Source organism: Bactrocera oleae, chromosome 4, assembly GCF_042242935.1.
Source record: "Bactrocera oleae isolate idBacOlea1 chromosome 4, idBacOlea1, whole genome shotgun sequence".
NCBI lineage: Eukaryota > Metazoa > Arthropoda > Insecta > Diptera > Tephritidae > Bactrocera > Bactrocera oleae.
Window position 1 is genome coordinate 39,073,205 of NC_091538.1, and position 22,853 is coordinate 39,096,057.

The 22,853-nt window shown below is 33.8% G+C and overlaps 1 protein-coding gene across 1 annotated transcript; it reads right to left on the bottom strand.

Annotated features, from left to right (window-relative positions):
• Positions 1 to 8,149: 8,149 nt before the first annotated feature.
• fd59A (forkhead domain 59A) lies at positions 8,150 to 21,610 on the bottom strand. The gene is made up of 2 exons (XM_014235270.3): positions 20,441 to 21,610; positions 8,150 to 9,500 (listed from the first exon to the last, which is right to left on the bottom strand). Exons 1-2 carry the CDS (start codon positions 20,770 to 20,772, stop codon positions 8,435 to 8,437), a joined length of 1,398 nt encoding a protein of 465 aa, XP_014090745.1. The 5' UTR covers positions 20,773 to 21,610; the 3' UTR covers positions 8,150 to 8,434.
• Positions 21,611 to 22,853: the final 1,243 nt, after the last annotated feature.

The window sequence follows — 22,853 nt, forward strand, 5'->3', positions numbered from 1 at the left end:
GTTTCACACCGAAAATCGAGTTGATTGTGAGTGTAATTTAATTTTCATCGCGAGTTTCGTAAGAATATCATATGCTCATATAAAAATGTATGAAGAAATGATACAGATGAGTGCATAATAGATGACGAACATGATTCAGACGCTGGTTCCGAGTATGAAGAGTTGAGTGAACATGATAGCAATAGTGAGTAAGAGCTAGAGGACAATATTATTATTTATAAAGGAAAACATGGTATGAAATGGAAAAGTACATGCCCTCCCAAAAATATGTGTACCAAAAGTTGCAACATTATTACCCATTTACTTAATAGTCGAAGAAAGACAATGCGAGCTTGTCAAAATTCCGCAAGAATGTTGGGATTGTTTAGAAAATGACAAACACTGACAAAGCCAAAATGCGACGAAATGAAATACCTACTTATAAAATAGAAGATAATTTCTGGTTACTTAGGGATAAACCGTTTTCGTTTTTTGCTAGCTTCGATTAGATTAGAAAATATTCATATAAGAGAAGAACGCAAATTAGCAGAAGGAGAAGAAAGACAAATTAGCAGAAGGAAGAGTTTTTTTTCGATACTTTTGTGAGCAATTGCAAAGCTAGTAATGTAATCGGCGAATTTGCCATACTGGATGAAATGCGGTGGGCATTTCGTGGCAAGTATGGGCTTAAAATATTTGCACTTACAGATTCCAGAACGTATTACACAGGAAGAAACACTTTATGCAATTAGCAACTGTACCAAAGATCTAATGGTACGCATGACAGAACTATTACATAGAACCAGTCGTATCATAACCATGGACAATTGTCTTACGAGTGTAGAGGAGAATGGTTGGTGTTGAACTGAATTGTTCAAGCATAAAACAAAGTATTATTAAGCACTATGTTCGGATTTACAGAAGACGTTACTTTGGGATCATATGTTCCAAAAAGAGAACAATTTGTTTTAATGTTATCAACACTTCACCATGATAACAATTTGGATCAGGAGTCCTGTGAAAAACAAAGAGATTATTACATTTTATAATGTTACCAAAGGAGGAGTTGATAGTGCAAGTCAATTATGTGGCAAATGTAATGTAGCCAGAAATACTCGTCGGTGGCCGATGGTTTTTCTGTATGGTGTACTAAATACTGCGTGTATGTTCTGTATTTTTTTATTATTTACATATATTTTTTGAAAATATAACCTCTCTTTTTAATGTATCAATGCATTCGATATCCACCTTACTAACAATTAAGAAGCTGATACTATGAAAGGAAAGAAATTTTTGAAAAAAATTGGGCTTGAGCTGATATGGAAACAGTTAGCAAGTCGATGGAAAATACATTTCTGCCTCAAAAAACTCGAGAAGATGCAAGGAAATTTTGGGGTTTGCCACTAGTTGAAAAGGCTAGAGCCTGAAGCTAACAAAAGAGGACGTTGAAAATTTTGCAAAGACAGAAAAACCAAATGTATTTGCCAAAAATGTAAATCTTATTATTGCCTCGAACACTCTAAATATATTTGTAATAAATGCATTTTTGCTGTGCTTTGAAAATGAAATTTTAATTCTACGTGTCGAGTATTTTTTTAATATGGAAAAAATTTAATATCGCGCACGAATTTAAACGTGGTCGTACTAGACTTGAAAATGATCCACGCGAAAGACGACCAAAATCCGCAATCACAACAGAAATCATTGAACAAGTTCATAATAAAGTTAGTGAAGATCCAAGTTTGACGAACGAGTACTTCATATTTTACATTACATATGAAAAAGCTGTTTGGAAGTTAATGCCGCGTTAACAATTCAACCAAATTGGGAAATTAGATGGTAAACAAATTTCTTATCATAATTTGGAGCGTTTTAATCAGAATAAAACCGATTTCTTGCGTCGTTTCATAACTATGCATGAATGGGATTAAATTGAAACAAGAACGTTTACAGTGGGCTGAAGCTGGTTGTTCAGCTCCAAAGCAAGTGAAGTCACAACGATCAGCAAAGAAGGTTACATCAGATTTTTTGAATGCAAAAGGCATTTTGTTGATTGATTATCTGCAGAAACGTAAAACAATAAACTGTAAATATTATTGCAGTCTTTTGTATCAGCTGGATGAAAAAAGTCGTGAGAAAACCTGGTTTGCAGCACAAAAAAGTAATTTTTCATCAAGACAATGCACCTGCTCACAAAGGTGTTTTAACAATGACAAAATGCAATGAATTAAAGTACGAATAGCTTGAGCATCCACCGTATTCACCAGATTTGGCTCCCAACGACTGTTACCTCTTCAGAAACCTGAAACAATTCCTTCGTGGAAAGCGTCATCACAGCCGTAGACGGGTATTTTGCAGAGCTTCTGAAAAGTCATTATAGGGATGGCATAAAATTATTGGAGGATCATTGGAATAAGTGTATTGAAGTAAGGAGAGATTATATTGAATAAAATTTATTTCGTACCAAACAGTATTTTTTATTTCGAACGCAGAAAATTTTTAGCCAACCTGAATATTCAAAAAAATTTTTCGTTTTTGTATTTTAATATAACTGTAAAAAAGAATGTTAATGGTTTTTGTAAATAAATAACTTCTTAATGTTGATTTATTGTAACTTATTTATTATAGAAAAAAAGTATAAACTTTTCTCTGTGGCAAGGGCTATTCTGCAATATGGGTCTTACAGACTCAAGGTATTTACCGTAGGGTTAAGGGGTTACATGGGTTTCGTCGAGCAAAAATCGGTCTTTTTTCAAAAATTTTGTTTGCATATAAAAAATGAAATATTTTTTCAAACTTTATTATTTACCTATTTTACAAAGATTTTGTGAAATTTTCAAAGAAAAATATTCAAAGCTCGGCTTTTACGTTAATTCCGGCAGTCCCTTGGAAAAAAGGTTACATCACAACTTTTCTTCTTTCACTTTCACTTCAACAAGATCATCAAAAGTAAAATGAAAAAATACGTGATTTAGTTAAGACAATAAACTAGGTATTGGACGAAGAAGGAAAAAAGAAGTGAAAGTTGTATTTTTGCCAGAAGTTTTTGCAAAAGTAATCAAAGTTAGGTGAAAATTTCTCGAGGTTTTTATTTATTTTTAAGTTGTAAATGCACGAAAAAAATCCTTCATTCACGACTTTGTAAATTATATCTCGAAGACCTTTATAAAATTTCATTAAGATCGGTTGAGCGGTTCCCAAGAAATCTTGACAACCGACTTTGAAAACACTTTTTCAAAAAAACCAGTTTAAAATTATAAGTAACAATATAACATTTATGCAATTTCTACCAATGGTCTATACTATTTAGGGGTTCATTTAGATATTTTTTATGCAATTTAATAATATATAAAATATTTTACCTTTGAAGCCCTAAATTAAGGCTTTATTAAGATTGCTTTTATTATACAAATGAGTTTCTATCTAAATTCGTCGGCGTCATTGGTACAGCAACAAAAACCCGTTATTTATGGCGTCGCCTGTCTATGTAGCATGTTTAGTACCGTTAGCATCTTAGCATACTTCGAAAAATAGCATATATAAAAAATTTCAGATATTTAAGCAATTACTCCTAAGATTTAAATAAGTAAACATACATACATATACCTATATGTACAATAACAAGTAAAGAGACTTTGCGAAGTGTTATGAAAGAGGAATGGTCCCAGATTATAGCTGAGGAAACAGATATGTATGTTGGTAAGATCAATGCCAAATCGATTGAGCGAGGTTGTAAAACAACGCGGCTATCCAACAAAATATTGAATTTAATTTTTCTTTAACATTTTTAATACTTTTTTAACTTATTTTAAAGCTGAACGCAGACTTAATAGTGCCTATGTTTACTTCTCCTTACACTAAAATCCCGTTATCACAAAAATGAAAATAGGAATATACATTTTTGTTTTTGCATTTTGAACTTAAAAATATAAAGAAGAAATACAAGTAGAAAATTTGAACTTAATTACCTATTTACATTGTGTTTTTACCTTACTTAAAAAATAGTGTCGGGGGAACGCAGACTTTATTGGCTAAAGTGTGTGTACATACATATATACTTATGTATATTTTGCAAAGGAGCGTAAGCTTATGACTTGCTAGTATATTTCACAAACCATTCTAGCATTAACAACCACACATTCTGAGAAAATTTTTGCTAGCACCTCCTCATATGGCCTAAAAACTCCCATATTTTTTTCGAAATCCAATAAAAGTCCCGATAACTCGAAATAAAACAAGTAATAGGGATATTCACACCAGCTTTGTTAATTCGTTAGTTGTTATTCGGTAGTTTCTTACGTGCATTTTGTTTTTGTAAAATTAACAGATTATCGTTCTACTGAGTAACGAAGTACCAGTGTGACAAGATTGATAATTTTTTCGTTCCTTGGTAACATCAAATCAGTTGTTTGTTTTGCGCCGTAGACCAAAAAGTTCATTTGATTCATTGCGAAAGTATACATTTGCTGCTCGCTATAAAATAATTTTAGACAAATTTTCCAAAAATAAAAAAATTTATAAAATTGAAACAACTGTTTTGAAACAAAATTTACCACACTACTAAAATAAAGCAAAAGCTATGTTCACAGTAAAGTTTTTTAACGAAGTGCCAACTAAAGAATTACCGATTAGCATGTTCGGTTTAAATAGTGTCCTTAAGATATGTCATCTCACGTCTAAAAATTGTCGAAATTTTTTCTTCCTAAATACCGAATGACTGGACCTAAGTGCGTCCCACTGACATTTAACCGAAAATATCGGTCAATTAGTGAGATATTTTACTGAAATTCGCGATAAGAATGTTCTTTTATGTCAAAAATGGGTAAAATCAGGTCAATACTAGTCCCAATATACCTAAAATAGGAATTTCAAACAGCCGGTTAGGCTTTCTAGCGTACATATCGGTCAAACTTAAGCTAAGGAAAATGTAAGGTAGGATATAGTGATTTCCGACTTTCCATCTCAATTTAAACCGTTTAAATAGGTCAATATATCTGATATTTTAAGGAAATTAATGGACTTGTTTCCTTTAACATAGAATAGAATGAAAACTCTAGAATTTTTTTTAAAATCACGGCTCCGTTTGCATATCTCCACCCGTTTACGCCAATTTTCGATGACCTGGTGCAGCATTTGGGCTGGTATTTCGGCTATGGCACGCTGAATATTCCCTTCCACTTCCTCGAGCTTTGCTGGTTAATTGGCGTAATCCTTTGATCTAACATACCCCAGGAGCTTTAAATCTCATGATCTTGGTGGCTTTTTGACTGGACCATTTCTCGAAATTAACAAGCCGAAAAAATGTGTACGCGCAATGTGTTCATGTTTAGACGTGAAACATGAGGCAACGCACCGTCATTGTAGGAAATAGAGATCGTCCGCGCCGGTAAAAAAGTGGGTCAACATCGTGTTATAACGCTCGCTACTGATGGTAATGGATTTTCCTGCCTCTATTAAACCAGAAATGGGCCTTATATGAGAATACAGTGTTTTGCGTAAAGAGCTCTAACAGTAGTCACCGGAGAACGTGAATTTGTGTAATAATCTTGCACAATTTCCAAGCGTTGCACCAAAGTGATACGTGACATGATAAAACGACAAACCTTACTGAACACACTGACAAAATTTTACACAAATCCGTAAACAAATATAGCCGCCAGCTGCCACACAAATTGAACTGTCGGAATCAAGTTCTGGTAAGAAGCTTTGGTGCAACCGAAGTTAACGTTTTTCCTTGTTTATGTGTAAATAACTTCAAATCTATCTCGATTAGTTTTAGATGATACATGTTGCAAGAGTATAATAAAGCATATGTCTGTCTTAAATAGTTACGTCACAATAAGTGTTCTTTTATTAAAAAAAATAATAATAATTACTTAATATTCAATACTGATTCAATATCTTTATATAGATTTTTGAATTATTCCCTTCGCACATTCTATTTGAAAGATATTACGAAGTAAAAGATTGTGAGCAATACAAAACAAGTAAGGAAGGACTAAGTACGGGTGTAATCGAAAATTTTATACTCTTGCAACTGGCAAGAATTAAAGCCTGGGAAATTCCTTCAGGTGCCAGCAAATCTTTATATTAAAAAATTCTGCGAAAGAGTGAAACATCCATTATTCGATGAAATCGTCAATAAATTACAATCCAATTTAGTACCTCCTTGACTTATATTGAAGGCCATAAACTTAGACTTAATTTTATTACTATATTTTACTTCGCGTCATCTAAAAAACACTATTGAAAACACCTTCAAATCAGATATTTGTATGTACAAGTATGTGATATTAACTTGGCCAAAGCGGCTAAATTTAATATATTGAGTTAACGTCAACCAGAGGATCGGAATTCATTATATTGGGATAAGAGGTTTAGAACAATCAATTGCATTGTAACTCAGCGCTAAACCACATAGTTTTTAAGAAAGCATGTCTACTTAATTTCACTAAAATATCAGACATTTTGACCAACCTAAACGGTTAAAATACAGGTGAAAGACGGATATTATTTATGGGGTATATTGGCGTAAAAGAAAGGAACGGAATGCATTAATTTTGACATTGCTCAGGTATATTCGAAAACATAACATATTTTGTAGCAATTTAATATATACTCACATACTATCATCAATCATATGGAGTAAAGTCAACCGGATGTTCGAAAGTCCTGATATTAGTTATATGGGGGCTAGGTAAGGTTTTCACCCAATTTTATCTATTTAAGACGCAAAGATATACTGGATTAAAGATTACAACACGGTCTCTAATTTTCATTGAGATAACTTACATATTGGCCGATATATGCGGTGTAAAGTCATCGTCAAAGTTCAAAAATCTTTATATTAGATATATGGGGGCCAGGGGAAGTATTGACCCGATTCAACCCATTTTTGACATACAGATATACTATTATAAGGAAATGATCCTTGTACTAGGGTCCACATATACGGTATTAAGGTCTCGAACAGTTATAGTTCGATTTGCACAACTTTTGGTCATAAGGTGGTATACTTTAAGCGCGTTATTCAATCAAAGTTTTATCCCTATATATACATTTTTGTGTCGCCTATTGTCCAATTTTTGTTTTGGCTCCTATAAAGTCTAATTGTACCACCGTATGTGTAAAACTCAACGTCTCTGACTTGTTTATTTAATGCGTTATCGCATTTTTAGTAGCTTTAATCAAAAGCGTTATGTGGGGAGTAAGGGCGGCTTATTACCCGATTTCACCCATTTTCAACGGACAGACAGTCACCCGGATTTCAACTCGTCTCTTCATCCTGATCAGTTATATATATATATATATAACCCTATATTTATCTCGATTAGTTTTGGGGGATACAAACAACCGTTGGGTAAAAAAAACTATTATACTCTGTAGCAACATGTTGCAAGAGTATAAAAAGTCGAGTTGTCGCAACACTCGGATAGGCTGCAACATAATATGCGATGGGGGGAAGTCAATGTCAAGAAATATAATATATTAAATAAATAATAATAAATAATATTGGTCAATATGTGTATCAATCTTAATTTAACTCAGTAGAATTTTTTGCTAGTTTTAGATAACTGCTATAAGGTGTTAAATGCTAAAAAATTTACATTTGTAATATAATATAATATATTGCAATTTGTCGATGATGCTTACTTTACAGCTTCGTTCTAATTTTAAAGTTTTTCTAATAATAAAATAATAAAATATTAGTAATGTCATAAAAGTTCTGTAACATTAAAAAAAACAAAAGTCAAATAAGATCAGGAAAACGAGCTAGATAATAAAAAAAAATATTGGTTTATTTAGTGGAAAAAATTACGGGATTGTTTCGAATGTCTTGTTTGATAAAAAAAGGCATCCAGTCAAAAATATTTTCGCCGAGGGGTAGTTAGGTATGTAGGTTCATTTTCCACCCCTGCCACAGGAGGTAAGCCTTGGCTTCTACGACTTACGAAGTACGCGCAGAACATGAGTTTCAGGCGGAACCCTCCTTTCTGAAAGTGCCTGTATAACTCATTATCGACACCGATATTAAGTTCCTCTAAACCACTCTTTATAATGAGCAAGGTGTTGACATAAAGTTGAATAAAAGAACTTCACTTATGCCATATAATAAGCAGTTATGTAATCTCAACAAGATAACTGTTTTTTTTTGGGAATGAAATATTAATTTTAAAACTGGATAGTTCGTTTATTTGTAAATTTCATTGATTTCATACTGATAAACTACCGCACAATTTACATAACACATTAATCTGTTTTGCGACATTCACTTTTACATAATACCAATTTCAAGAAATATACATCTATTTTAAAATTTACTGCATACATAATCATATTTGAGGTTGGAGTTTGTCGAAGCAAACTTTTCGTACATTTGTAGGTTAGAAAAATTTACATTGGTTGCGCTAAAATAGTATTGTTTGTGTAATTTACAAGATACTCGTACACATTTCTAACCATTGACTTCATCAACATTACCAATTAACGTTTCGATGCGAAAATCTTTCGCATTGTTGTGCTTTGTGGACCTAACATTATCATAGTCGAAAGGTATTATAGTTGGCTTGTAAGATTCCTCCTCGCTATATTTAATGGCCGGTGCTTCCTTAAGGCCCGCAAAACTATTATTGCTTTTATGCTGATCTGCGTAGGTCGCGCCAGCTGTTGAGCTATTTGAAATTTCCGAATTTTCAAATAGTAAAATGTACGGAGAAGATCTTTTTAAATTGGCAGCACTGCCTTTTCCGACTTCTTCGCCTTCTAACTGCGGATCTAGTCTATTATTTGTACATACGCTATCAATTGAGTCTGATATGTGGGAGTCATGTTCGTTGGAACTTTCGACATCGATTCTATCACAGGACAAATCATCGCTTTCATTGAACATATTGGACTCTTTGTATTGAAGTAGATTACTGCAATCATTATTTTGCTCGTCGATAAAGCTTGCGGCCGATCCGACGACTGTGTGTAATCTAGTGTACTTATCCTGAAAATTGTTTTGCTTTTGCATATCGTCCATTACACTAAGGACGTTTGCATTTTTTCTCATAAATGAAACATTTTGACAAATCGTGTCGAATTTTTCATTGTTCTGATAGCCGAGGGCATCCGCACCAGCGAAAAAGTTGAATTTTTTCTCTTCTCTTCGGGCTGCATCGAAAACATCCGTTGGTGCATGCAACATATCAAAGCAATCACGATTATTGGCAAAATTTGCAACGTTAAAATGAACTGGTACTAACGGCACCGGTTTTCTTATCCAAAATGGTGAAATCGACCCGAAAACAGCTGGAAACGGGAATCTCTGCATAGCGGGCGGTCGTTTGTATCGCTTTCGCCTTCTTAGAAAACTCCCATTGTCGAACATATCTTCGGCTAGTGGATCCAATGTCCAGAAATTGCCTTTACCTGGGTTTCCAGGTTCGCGTGGAACTTTAATAAAACAATCATTTAAACTCAGATTGTGACGAATGGAGTTCTGCCAGGCAGGAAACTTCTCCTTATAGTATGCAAACCTGAAAAAGAAAATGTGCCATCAAAAGACATGTAAAAGGTTAATTATTTAAAGATAAATATTTGTTTATCTTGATATTAAATTTGCTTCAAGTATGGACCGATTACTATGCAACAGAAGTTCTTGGGTGTATAACGTACGTCGTCTCCAATTCGTAAAGTTATCTTTCTTTGATATTTTTAAGACTAATTCACAGTAAGTATCAGACATACATATATATTGTAGTTTATTTGCCGAGTTCCCAATCGATATCGTGTCTGAAATCGATGTCAAGATTCCAAAATTACATGAACTGAAGAGAATACTCGCTGGAAAAAATTAGCGACAATAAAGAGCTAATCGTTGATATTTGGGACTATTTTGATTGTATTTCACAATAAAAAAGGTATCGATTGATAATTGGACGTGCTTTCGGTATGAGTTTTGCTGTGCCCTGTTAAAGCTAAATATATACTATATTACATATTCCACAAATTTCATACTTCTTTATAGCTCTAATAGTTATATTGTTAAAAGGACTGATTTCAAAAGTAATATGTTTTTTTTATTACACTATCGCAACATGTTGCTACAGAGTATAATAGTTTTGTTCACCTAAGGATTGTTTGTACCACTTATTACTAATGTATTACGAATCGAGATAGATATAGTTATAGATACAAACATACATATGTATATAAATGATCAGTATGACAAGATGACTTGAATTCTGAGTCACTTTTTGCTCGTCCGTCTGTTCGGGCAAGTGAAAACGTGAGAAAAAATTGAGACATCTTGATGAAACTTGGTACATAAATATATTCTTTGGTGCCCAAGCGTGGTTGGTACTGCAATAGGCAGTATTGGACTATTGTCACGCACCCAAATGTCGGTAATTGAAAACCTATAAAGTGAAATTTAGTACAGGTCATCGAAGTTCATACTCTGTCATTTAAATTCACAAACCAGTAAAGATACTTCAACCAAATTGGCTGAAAATAAGTCATTCTAAAACTTCTTTAAATACTGTCAAAATTGGTTAAATCAGATGATGACCACGCCTACTCCCCATATAAAGATTATGTTCAATACTACTAAAAGTATGATAACTCAAAGAGCAAATGTGTCAGAGGCAATAAATTTTACACCCAAAATGGTACTGAAAACATTCATGGAGCCAGTGTAAAAATCGACAATGGGCGTGGCACCGCCCACCTTGGAGTAAAATCCTCCATTTCAAGATTTACTTATTAAATTTCAACCATTAAATTTTGTGCATTACATTATTTTGACCTTTTCATGCTTCGTTGCGAAAATGGCCACAACCACTTCTATTTCGCATATATCAAAATTTTTAAATTCCGTAGTATTCTTTCTCGTTACAGTATACAAATCGATAGCCAATGACGTTAACGAACCAAAACTATGCCCGCAAAATGCGTTGTTAAGATATACGATCTCACGCTAAAGATCGGACCGTGTCTTTTCAAGTCCCCAAATATGTGGACCTCAGTGCTAATGCCTGCCTTTTTACCGAAAATATCGGTCAATCTGTGAGGTACTTAATGAAAGTCAGACAACATTTTATCTATAAGTTATAAGCCGTGATATAAAAATGAGTAACATCGATTCAATACTTTGGCTAGTCCCCATATACCTAATAAAAAGATATCGTATAGAAATTAAGTAAGGAACTAAATCTAATATCATTGTGTCCTTGTGCTTTATTTGGATAAAATCGGGCCAGTAATAACCTTAGGCCCCTTATTAAGTACATATACATGTATATGCGACTTTAAAACTTCTGATTGAAGCGTGTGTGATATTTTAATGAAATTAATTAGATTTTTTAAAAAGAAATATGCTTTAGAGTTGAATTCGAGTTGAATTGATCTTGACCTTAGCCTAAACCTCGTATCCCTCATATGATGACATCCAATTATTTCGTTGACTTTTACTCATGTATCTAATGTATTAAATTTAGAATTTTTGGTTGATTTTACACCTCATATGTACAGCGCATATCAATAGTGATGAGGTGCCATATTTGTTTACGGATTTGTGTCAAATTTTGTCAGTGTGTTCAGTAGGGTTTGTCGTTTCATCATGCCACGTATCACTTTGGTGCAACGCTTGGAAATTGTGCAAGATTATTACACAAATTCACGTTCCCCGGTGATTACTGCTAGAGCTCTTTGCGCAAAACACGATCTCTTCAGATGAGGCCCTTTTCTGGTTTAATGGTTTCGTCGACAAACAAAATTGTCGCTATTGGGGTGAGTCCTCGTGTGGTTCAGGAAATGCAATTGCATCCCCAAAAATTGACCGTTTGGCATCATCGGGTCTTATTTCCTTCGAAATGAGGCAGGAAATGCAATTTACCATCAGTAGCGAACGTTATAACACGATGTGTTATACATTTTAAACATAGCCCTGTTTGACCAAATTTGAGCGTTTTATTTAATTTTCATCCCGTTGTGCTTGTTGGTAGACCTTTTATATTCCATTTGGGGTAATTAAGTTCATTTTAATATAAATATTTCGGACAAATAAAATGTAGTAATGAGACTAAGTGAGGCTATGTCCAATCGTATGTGTTAATAAGATAACAACACCTGAAAGTATTCTCCGGCTTAAATCCTTGCGAATTGGTTCGGTTGTGCTCGAACTTAGCGCTTCCTTATTTTTTATACTCTTGCAATATGTTGCCACAGAGGCCCCGCCCCTTAATAAGTTTAATATATATATATTTCTTATATATTTATTTTTTATATATTTCCAAATTTGCGCAGAATAAATCTTTTTGAATATACGACAGTGTGAAAATGGATGAAATCGGATGATAACCCCGCCCACTCCCATATAACGGTTCTGTTAAATACTGCTAAAATTGCGATAAACCAATGCCTAAATGCGTCGGTAACATTAAATTTTGCATCCAGGATGGCAGAAGGTTTTATACGTGCCGATGTCAAACTTAGACGATGAGCGTGGCATAGCCACATTCAGGTGCAATCACATATCTCCGGAACTACTAAACCAATTTCAACCAAATTTGGTACCCAGAAATATATTGACATTTCCATACTACAGTGGCCAATATCGGACTTCAACCCCGCCTACTTCCCATGAAACACAATTTTAAATTCCGTATGATTCTTACACTTGCCAGTATATAAATCAAGCACCAGAGAATATATGGGGACAAAACGTTGCACAAATAGTGCCTTTGAGGCAAACCATCAGAGTATTCAGAATAATTATCTTGTTCTACCAGAGGACTCGTATTATCCTACTTTGGAAACATCTGTCGAAATCATAGTCAATGTACGGGATAGTAATAAACAAACTTCTAACTTCTGTACTCGGTTTGACCCTGCAAAAGCTAATTTTAAAAAGTTAAATAGAGAACTTTCTACAATAACATGGCCTAATTATAATGGTGAATTTCAATTGAGTGTCTCGCATTTTAATAATATATTACGAAATTATTTGAAAAGTATGTTCCAATAGTAATTACTAATAAAAGTAAAAGTATAAGTCCGTGGTTTTCGAAAGTGTTAGACACAGAAAAACTCGAGTCTTTAAACATTTACTTGCCTTTGACAAGAATGTTTAATACCTCTCTTAAACACATGTTATATACACAGAATTTAGCAAAGCTTTCGATAAAGTGAATCTCTTGATTCTCATACATAAACTTGATCTTCTGGGCTTTCAGCCAAGATTTCTTCAATGGGAAGCTTCTTATCTTTATAATAGAACACAACGAGTGATATTTGAGGATAATTTTTCAGATACAATTACTGTCTCTTCAGGTGTTCCGCAAGGTAGTCATCTTAGCCCGATTCTGTTCTTGTTGCTTATTAACAATATCTCTTCTGTAATAGAATTCTCAAAAGCTTTTTTAATCATACACTTCAACTGAGGATAGGTGTCTGTTGCAAACATACTTAAACAATTTGGTTGCATGGTGTGATACAAGTAGAAATGATTTGCCATTGAATCTGAATAAATGTAAGACGATGTGCTTTTCCCGTAGATCTGTGGACCCCTCTTCTTATGTAATAAAACACCATATTCTGAAGCAAGTTTTTAACTATTTTAATTTGAGAGTTAATATGGACCCTAAGCTTAATTTCAGTCTTCATATTGATACCATGGTCTTGAAAGCAAAAGCTGTCCTCAGTTTTATTAAACGTTGGTCTAAAAAATTTAGAGATCCGTATATTACTAAAATACTTTTTACAACTTTGGTTAGACCTATATTGGAATATGGCTCTGTTGTATGGAACCCTAGCTACGAAATCCATTCTAACAAGTTAGAGTCCGTTGAAAAACAATTTTTTATTTTTCGCCTTAGGGCATTTCCGATGGGATTCTAGGGTAAGTCTACCTTCTTACACTAGTCGTTTAAAACTTATAAATTTACCTACACTTTCTAGTCATAGGGAAATGCTTGGCATAATATTCTTAGTGAAAATCTTGAAATGAATAGTTTGCAGTTCTTTTCTCCTGTCTGAAATTAAATTTAATATCCCGGTTCGCTTTTCGAGGCAGTTTCGACCTTTACTATTAAAATCCTGTAGATCAAATTTCGAACTAAAGGAACCATTCATCCGTATATGTCATGATTTTAATTCTCTTTCCAGCACTTTTGACTTATCTGACTCTGTTTTCAAAATTAAATAGAGTTTATTGCTTTCTCTTAATAAATAAAAAATGTAACAATTTATCATATTGTAACTATAAATCTTAGCTATTGAAATTTTTTTTTTCTGGAGCTGAGCAGTTATAGATCTTAACACTTAAAAAACTTTCTTGCCTTTTCTGACTCGGCTAATTCCGCACGTATGCGGATTGCGCCCTTCGCGTCGGTTTGACGGGAGGAGGGTAATCGTTGGGCTATTATTATTGAAGTCTAAAAATTGTCAAAATCGCAACAATCCTTCTCAATGTTCCCCAGTTACTGAATATAGGGACACCAGAGCCGGGTGCTAACTTAACGGAAATAAAGGCCAATCTGTGAGATATGTATTGCGATTCGTAGAGAGTCTCTTTCTGATAATATTTAGTATGCCTGTATGTCAAAAATGTATTGAATCGGGTCAATACTTACCCTAGCCGCCATATACCTTATCGATACCAATATGTGAGCTATCTTAATAAAATTAAATGGATGTAATTTTCTTATAATGGTCCATTTGTTTAGTTAAAATGAGTAAAATCGGGTGAAAACTTGCCCTAGCCCGCATATAACTAATCACCGAATTTTCAAACATCCGGTTGATTTTACTCCATGTATGTTGGTGATGGTGTGGGAGGTACCTTAATGAAACTCAGGGATAATTTTGTTCTGTTAATAATATTTAGTAATGCCAAAAGTAAATAAAATTGGTTTAATTCGACCCCTATCTCTCATATACCTAATATATGATTTTCAAACTTCCGGTTGGCCCTTACATCATATATATCAGTTAATATGTAAGAATCTTAGCAAAGTTAACTGGACGTATAATATTGAATATACTTGTATGTATTTAGATATAATCTAACCTTATGCCGAACATATAGTTCAATGTGTGAGCTATACATGTATTTATAAAATTTCTTGAAATTATGCTCTCAAGTATACATCAGCAATGTCAAAATTAACTCAATCAGTCCATCCCTTTCTCTGTCCCCAATATAGCCTGTATATTAATTTCCGACTTTCCACCTGACAAAATGTGCGTTTCTTTAATAAAATTATTGATGATTTTAATAAAAACTAAGCGAGTCTAAGACATACAATGTAATGTATAATATAATTTGTATTCGATTGTAATCTATTCACGATTTTGTCGAATAACTATTGCTGAATTCTTTCTCAACATTTTTATACTCTTACCTATTTGTATTATAGTTTTGTTCACCTTAACGGTTGTTTGTATCACCAAAAACTAATCGAGTTAGATATAGGGTTATGTATACATAAATGATCAGGATGAAGAGATGGGTTGAAATCCGGGTGACTGTCTGTCCGTCCGTCCGCCCGTCCGTCTGTGTCAGCAGTAACTTGAGTAAATGTTTAGATATCTTTATGAAACTTGGTACACATGTACCGATTATGCACTTTAACATATAAATATGATAGGAATGTTATGTACCAAATTTGGTTGAAATCGGTTAAGCAGATCCCAAGATATGGGTTTTCAACTAAAAGTGGGCAGTGCCACGTCCACTGTCTAATTTTAAACACGGTTCTTATAAAGTCATCTCATACCATCCCAGAGATACAATTTAATGTTTTTGGCGTGTTTAGTGTTTGATTTATCGCGCTTTTAGTAGCTTTTAAAAGTACCGTTATATGGGGAGTGGGCGGGGCTGTCACCCGATTTCATTTATTTTTACACTGTCGGGAAAGGTGCATTTGTTTTCCGTGAATTTTGTTATTATTGCTTTAGCGGTTAAATATTCGGTTTAACCCACACTTCTTAGCCTTTTCTTACTTGTTTTATTTACGAATACTATTTTACCCTGAACAGAGTACAATAAGTTTGCCACGAAGCTTGTAAAAGGAAACGTCGAAGACCCTATAAAATATATACATAAATGATCAGAATGATGAGCTGAGTTGATTTAGCCATGTCCTTCTATCTGTATATATACGAACTAGTCCCTCAGTTTGTAAGCTATCGATCCGAAATTTTGTACCTGTCCTTTTCTCACTAAGAAGCTGCTCATTTGTCCGAACGGCTATATCGTATAGCTGCCTTACAAACTGAAAAATCGGAATCAAGTACTTGTAAAGAGCCTTTGTATATGTAAAGGGTATCATAGCTTCAGTGCAACCGAAGTAAACACTTTTTCTTGTTTTCAATTTTTCCTGTTCAAATTGATTACTGAACAGTAAATCTTTCGTATTACATGATTTGTTGTAAAATATATACTATTTATTTTTATACCATAGCAAAACGTTGCGCAGACATTTGAAGCACATCAGTATGGATATAAGTATATGTAGATATGTACATAAAAATCATCTAGTTGACGAGAATAATTTATTTTCAAAGATTAGTCTGTCTGTCCTTCAGTACAAACCATAACTTTAGTTGAAATATCTTGATTAAACTTGAAACACATATTTGTACTTTAGGAAGGTTGCTATTGTTAAAGATAGGTTGCTTGTCAAGCTCACAGCATGCAAAATTTACATACATACATACTTATGTGGAGATGCTCTTTCACATGCGTATCAACGAAAATTAAAATAACAAAAAGAATAGGAATTGACTTATGACAAGAAGATATAAATAATAAAAATGGAATTAAAGTTTCGTTTAATCAAAAAGTTTTATAAAAATAAAAAAGAGATTAAAAATATCTATGATAGGATTTGAACTTAGGCAAAATATTGTCTAATGGCTGAACTCAAACAGCTTTAATTTTTGACTTGTTTCGAATGAACAATTTGGTTTCGAATGAACAAACGTTGGCGCAAGCGGCAGAAAAAGCGCAGACGTACCATCATCGACCAATAATATTCAAGCAAACTTGCGACATATTTCTAGGTATTTTATTTTACAACGACAACAAATTGATTCTTAAGGAACGAGCAGAGAATGTTAATAAAAAGAGAAAGCACAAATGTAAAAAAGTACTAATTTGAGATTTTCACAATAGGGAACATCGAAAAATGCAACTTCGAAGCTTTAGAAATATACTACGCAATGACCGGCTATAAATAGACACAAAGAATGTTCTTACATGAATTATACGCATGCTGATTTACATTTGAATAATTCCAAAAAATCATAATTTTTATACTCTTGCAACCTGTTGCTACAGAGTATAATAATTTTGTTCACCTAACGGTTCTTTGTATCACCTAAAACTAATCGAGTTAGATATAGGGTTATATATATATAAATGATCAGGATGATGAGACGAGTGACAGTCTGTCCATCCGGTTGGTATTTATTAATCAAAACCTAATAAATTGCCATAACTAAGTTCCACAATAAGATACAAGACTGTTATGTGGTATGCAGGATCACATTAGGGAGGGGAATCTGCAGTTAAAAAATTTTTTAATGTGCATATCTCCTAAACTGCTAAAGCCGTAACAAGGAAATTCACTGAGAACAAATGTTTTTAGCACTTATATCGACAATATGAAATGGGTGAAATCGAATGACAACCCTGCTTACTCCACATATAACGGTACGCGTTCAAAACTAGACAGTAGGCGTGGCGCCGCCCACTTTTAGTAAAAACCCATATCTTGGGATCTGCATAACCGATTTCACCCAAATTTGGTACATAACATTCTTCGAAATCGGATCAAAACCACGCCTATTTCCCATATAACACCATTTTAAATTCCATTTGATTCTTTCACTCTCCACTATGCAAATCAAGCAACAATGATTGTATCGGAGTAAAACTATGGGTGAATAATGCGTTTAAAGTATGCCACCTTCTGAAATTGACTAAATCGAATCAAAACTATTCAAGCACCTAGGTACTAGGTTTACCGAAAATATCGGTCAAGATATATAATTGAAATTCATATAATAAAATAAATAAATGAAACACTCGATAATAGTATGTCTTTGTGTCATAAATTGGTTGAACCGTATCAATACTGACTTTAATATAAAATTTTGACAACACCTGAAGTAATTTCCAGGGCTTTGATTATTGCAAGTTGCGAGAGTACAAAATGTTCGGTTTCACCCGAACTTAGAACTTCCTTACTTGTTGTAATTTAAAATAATCCTTCGAATTATATAAGAGGTTTATAGGTTAAAACCCCAGAATTTACAATAAAGTAGGTAATTAATAGTTAGATAAATTGTTCAACACATTTTTGTGCGTTGCATAAACAATATCTAATATGCAAAGGGTAACAATCAAACATTGACTAAGCGACCACGATTTCTCTTTTGCGGTGGCTCAGGTTGTACGCTTTAAGAAGTTAGGCTCAATACGAGCATTTACGTTCGAATTCTGCAACTCATGAAACTTAAATTTTATTTAATATATTGTATTACAGGGTGAATTCCCCGTTGAAATTTTACAAATGTTCGCTGTTGAACCTGCACTGTAGACCTGTCCGAGTCAAATTTGATCTCCAGGTAAATATATAATAAAAACAAGTAAGAAAGGGCCAAGCTGGTCTCATATTTTCTGAGAAATAAAATTTCACCAATAAGTTGGCGGGCTCACGCGCATTGTCCAAATTTTAACTTGAGTCTTATGGATCTCTTCTATGCTCTTGATACTTGTATATTTAAATGCCACCAACTTGGATGTCAAGCTGCGAGCTTGGATTCGTATCAATATTGGATATCCACTACCGTGTTCGCTGTACTGCAAAATTCACACACTATCCTTTGCAACTTTTCACTTTAATTGATACGGTGTGAGTTATTTCAAAGTGGCCTAAAAGGAGTGCATTACCTGAGTTTATACCCGAAACTTGTTAATACATTTTTTATTGACAGATGTTAAATATTGTATTTTGATTTGCCGAAAACTAAATTGTTATAATAAAATTCATTATAGTTGAGGATTTAGGGAGATAAACATATGTAGACAAATTTAATCAAATTTGTGCAATGGAAAAGAGTCAAAGCTTTTATAAATTTTAACAAATATAACAGAACAATAATATGTGAATAAACAAAATTGGCACGTTTTCTTGTGAGATATATATTTTCTTAAGAAGTACAAACAGGAGCTACATTTAGAGAAATTATTGCTTACTATAGAAAAAATACTTCTGATTTTGCTGGCATTTCTGCGTTCCATTTCCCTTGATAGGGCTTCTCCATTAAGAAAATATCCTGATGGAACCTCTCGCCTTGTTCGTCACTCACAGCACCCAAATTTGTCGAAAAGAAATTCAGATGAGAGTTCAACATATGTATTTTTAAAGACATTAGAAAATTAAAAAAAAATTTTGGACAACGTTCACAAAACATTTCCAGGCGAGTTTTTCCTAATCATTCAGTTTTTCTTCAAAGCTCTTATCCTTTATCAGTTGCCGTATTTGTGGACCTACAAATATTCCCTCCCTACTTTCGGAGTAAAATCCAAATTTTGAGATCGATTTTGAGGCTTTGGCACAGGTTGTTCGGCACTACATAAGATGGCTTTGTTGGCCGAAAATAAGTTTTGGGTAGTATGTTTGGATTGGTTTTAATGCCTTTTGTTTGAGTCAAACAAAAATAACAATCACTTACATGATCCTTTGGTTCGGTCCAAATGATTGGTATAGCAAATGGCAAATGGCAACATTTATTTGGAACCCAGGATTTATCTTGGTTACTCCACACACATAATAAAAACTTTTAGGGTCGTTAGAACACATTTGTGACATGTTTACGATGTAACAAGCGAATAATATATGATGTAAGTTATTCGAATGCTTAGTATACAGTCGTATAAAAGAAGTTATTTACAAAAAGAAATGTATGTGGTGTCAGAAATTAATATGTAGCTGTCATAAAAAAATAAAAAAACTGGACGTGATTGAAACAAAATTGTTATATAATATATAAGGTACCCCAACAAATTGGGTACACCAATATAAACAAAAATCATCACAAAGTGATTAATAAAATTTTGGCCAATACTGTATATGTTATGAGCGAAGTAAGTATCGCCAGTCGATTTTCAAACAATACTGTTTTATTTTTTTATGAAGAGAAACATCCTATTACTATACAAATATATATTATATGCATAAGACCTTAAATAATGGTTAGAATTTCTTTAATTATATAGGCTTATAGTATTGAATCTCAAGCATGATTCAAAAGTTATCAGTTCACAAATGGTTCACAAGTTAACAGAAAGAGTTCTTGAAGTATTTTACATATTATCGTTGCCATAAATAGAATTTGACATTTAATTGAAAATTTACTTTGTAATCGTCTCAATCAATTTAATTTGAGTAGTGTGGTTTCTTACCTTGACATTATAAAATCACAGATGCCACTTAGTGTGAGCTTTTTATGCGGCGATTGGAGGATGGCCATAGTGATGAGGGCAATGTATGAATAGGGCGGTTTGACCAGCGGTGCACATGTGGAATTGTCGTTGGTGCTACTACTACTGCAACCACTGTTAGAGCCGCATTTTTCTTCCGTCAAATTAGCTGCAGATGTCATCGGTAACGGAGGTGAATTTGAGCGGTGTGTACCGGAGGCAGGTCTTAACTTTTGACGGGGCGGAGACAGTTGCGGTCGACTGTGGTGATGGGCGTTGCTGCAACCAATTGCAGAATCCACTGAGGTATGCATACCCTGTACTATGTTTCTACGACAAGGAACTCAGACGGAAATTGAAAAATTAAATTCAAATTTAAAATTAACAATTTATTTTTTAGATGAATCAATAACCGTTGCGTCTTTTATGTGATTTAAATAAAGTGATTTGGTTTTTATTATTCATATTTCTTACACACTTTTCTTTGACTTTCTTTATATTCATTATTCTTTATTCATTCATATTTTTAACTTTATACTTGTATGTATACTTGTATGTTGCTTTATACTTTTCGTCAAAAATCGTATATTTCTGCTTTTGCATACATACACCTCAAAAAGCAAATCACTCACTTTCGAACCTTTTAAATTACAGTTTTTCGTAGGAACTAATTTCATATGATATAATGTTTTATACTTGTATATTGTATTTATTAAAATGTCTCCCGCACTTAATTATATTTTATATTTATTTGACCATTAAATGTTTATTTGAAATTAGTTTGTTAGTCAACGAGGGACGTATTCGTTTGATTTCCGTTCAATTCAGTTCGACTGTTTCTTCGATATTGTCGTCTCGACAAACCGTTAACAATTTCCGCCGCAAAATGTGTTTTAACTAGCATTAAAAGTAAATGTATCCGCCGCTTGTCTGATTTTATGCGAATCCGTTTAGCAAATGTTGGCTGAATTACAACGAAAACGAAACTTTTTCGCTCGACTCTTTTTTCTGGCTTTTCATGCTGTTTTTCTTTACGCTTTACATAACCAAACATTTATTTATCACAAAACCACTGCTGCTTCCATCAGCTTTTGACAGCGTTCCGATGTTTATGCAGCTCGAATAATTCTGATTCCGTTTCGACTGCTGCGTCTGCCATGCTCCATCCTCAACTAGCCATACCTTCCCCTGAACCATCGCCTATGCCGTTACCATTGTTACGAGTACCGTAGAGAAGGAGCGCTAATGGTCATCGTGTGCGAATGAAAGAGCAAAGAGATGTGCAGGACGTATGCGCGTGCACGTCAGACAAGTCGTAAGCGACAGTTTCTATGTGTCGGGGCGACGGGGTGAATAAAGAGATCACTCGAATAGGATGTGGCGTTCGTTATCATTTACACGATATGGTTTACATACACAACCATGCATATGCGCCGCAAGAACTGAATGGCAGAAGGGATGAAGGCTGAGATTGGGATGTAAACAAATATTTTGAAGCTGTGCTTGGTAGTATAAGCTCAGTGGAGAATAAACGCCGCAAACAAGGAAAAGGGCAATGACGAGCTACATAGAGCTAAACGAAGCAAATGGCTTTGTGTGTACTCGTATGTACATTGTTCTTCACGTATGCTTGTGTGCAACAATAGCTAAACATTAGAAAATGGTGGCACACCAAAAGTAGATATCCGCATTGGTATTTGTACGACTATGAGAATGAGAAATTTGTTATGTTTCTTCATTGTATGTTGTTACAATATTGGGGTGATCTGATGAGATTCGCCAAATGGGAAGAGAGATTAGTTTTGTTGTTTGGCTCGTTGGCATGATGATTTTATAGACACTCAGCCTGGCTATGCATCTATATACATACATACATATAACGGTATAAGTAAGCAAACACAATAAACAAAATTGGTGTACAGTACGCGAATACCTTTGAAGATTGACGTGTTTTTCACTTAATAATTTTTCATTATGTCGAACACATCAAGTACGTACATGCCGTTATATATAAATATGTATGTATGTATACATACATAAGGAGTATAGTAGTCTATGTCAATTATATACTAAATAAAATATACCTCGCATTTATAAACGTACAAAGATATACAAGTACATATATCTACGTATCTGCTTTGAGTGTAAGCGCGTGTGATGTGTATTATGACACCTCAAACTTTCGGGTATTAATAATTGGAAAACGGTGATAAATTATTTATTTCGACGTGGCAACATAGTGAATTAATCTTGCAATTCGAGTATGGCAAACATCATACAAAAATTTTATAGAAAATATTGCATTAGATGAAAAATAAATAATAAGTATATATGTATGTGAAACAGATCAGGTTAGGTTAGGTTATACTTGTCATACAGGACGTCTGAGCTTTTT

Excerpts from the sequence above, each read along its gene's own strand:
- fd59A (XM_014235270.3), bottom strand. The coding sequence starts at position 20,772 with ATGCATACCTCAGTGGATTCTGCAATTGGTTGCAGCAACGCCCATCAC. Across the intron at positions 9,501-20,440 it reads TGTGATTTTATAATGTCAAG|GTTTGCATACTATAAGGAGA; the intron begins GTAAGAAACCAC and ends TTTCTTTTTCAG.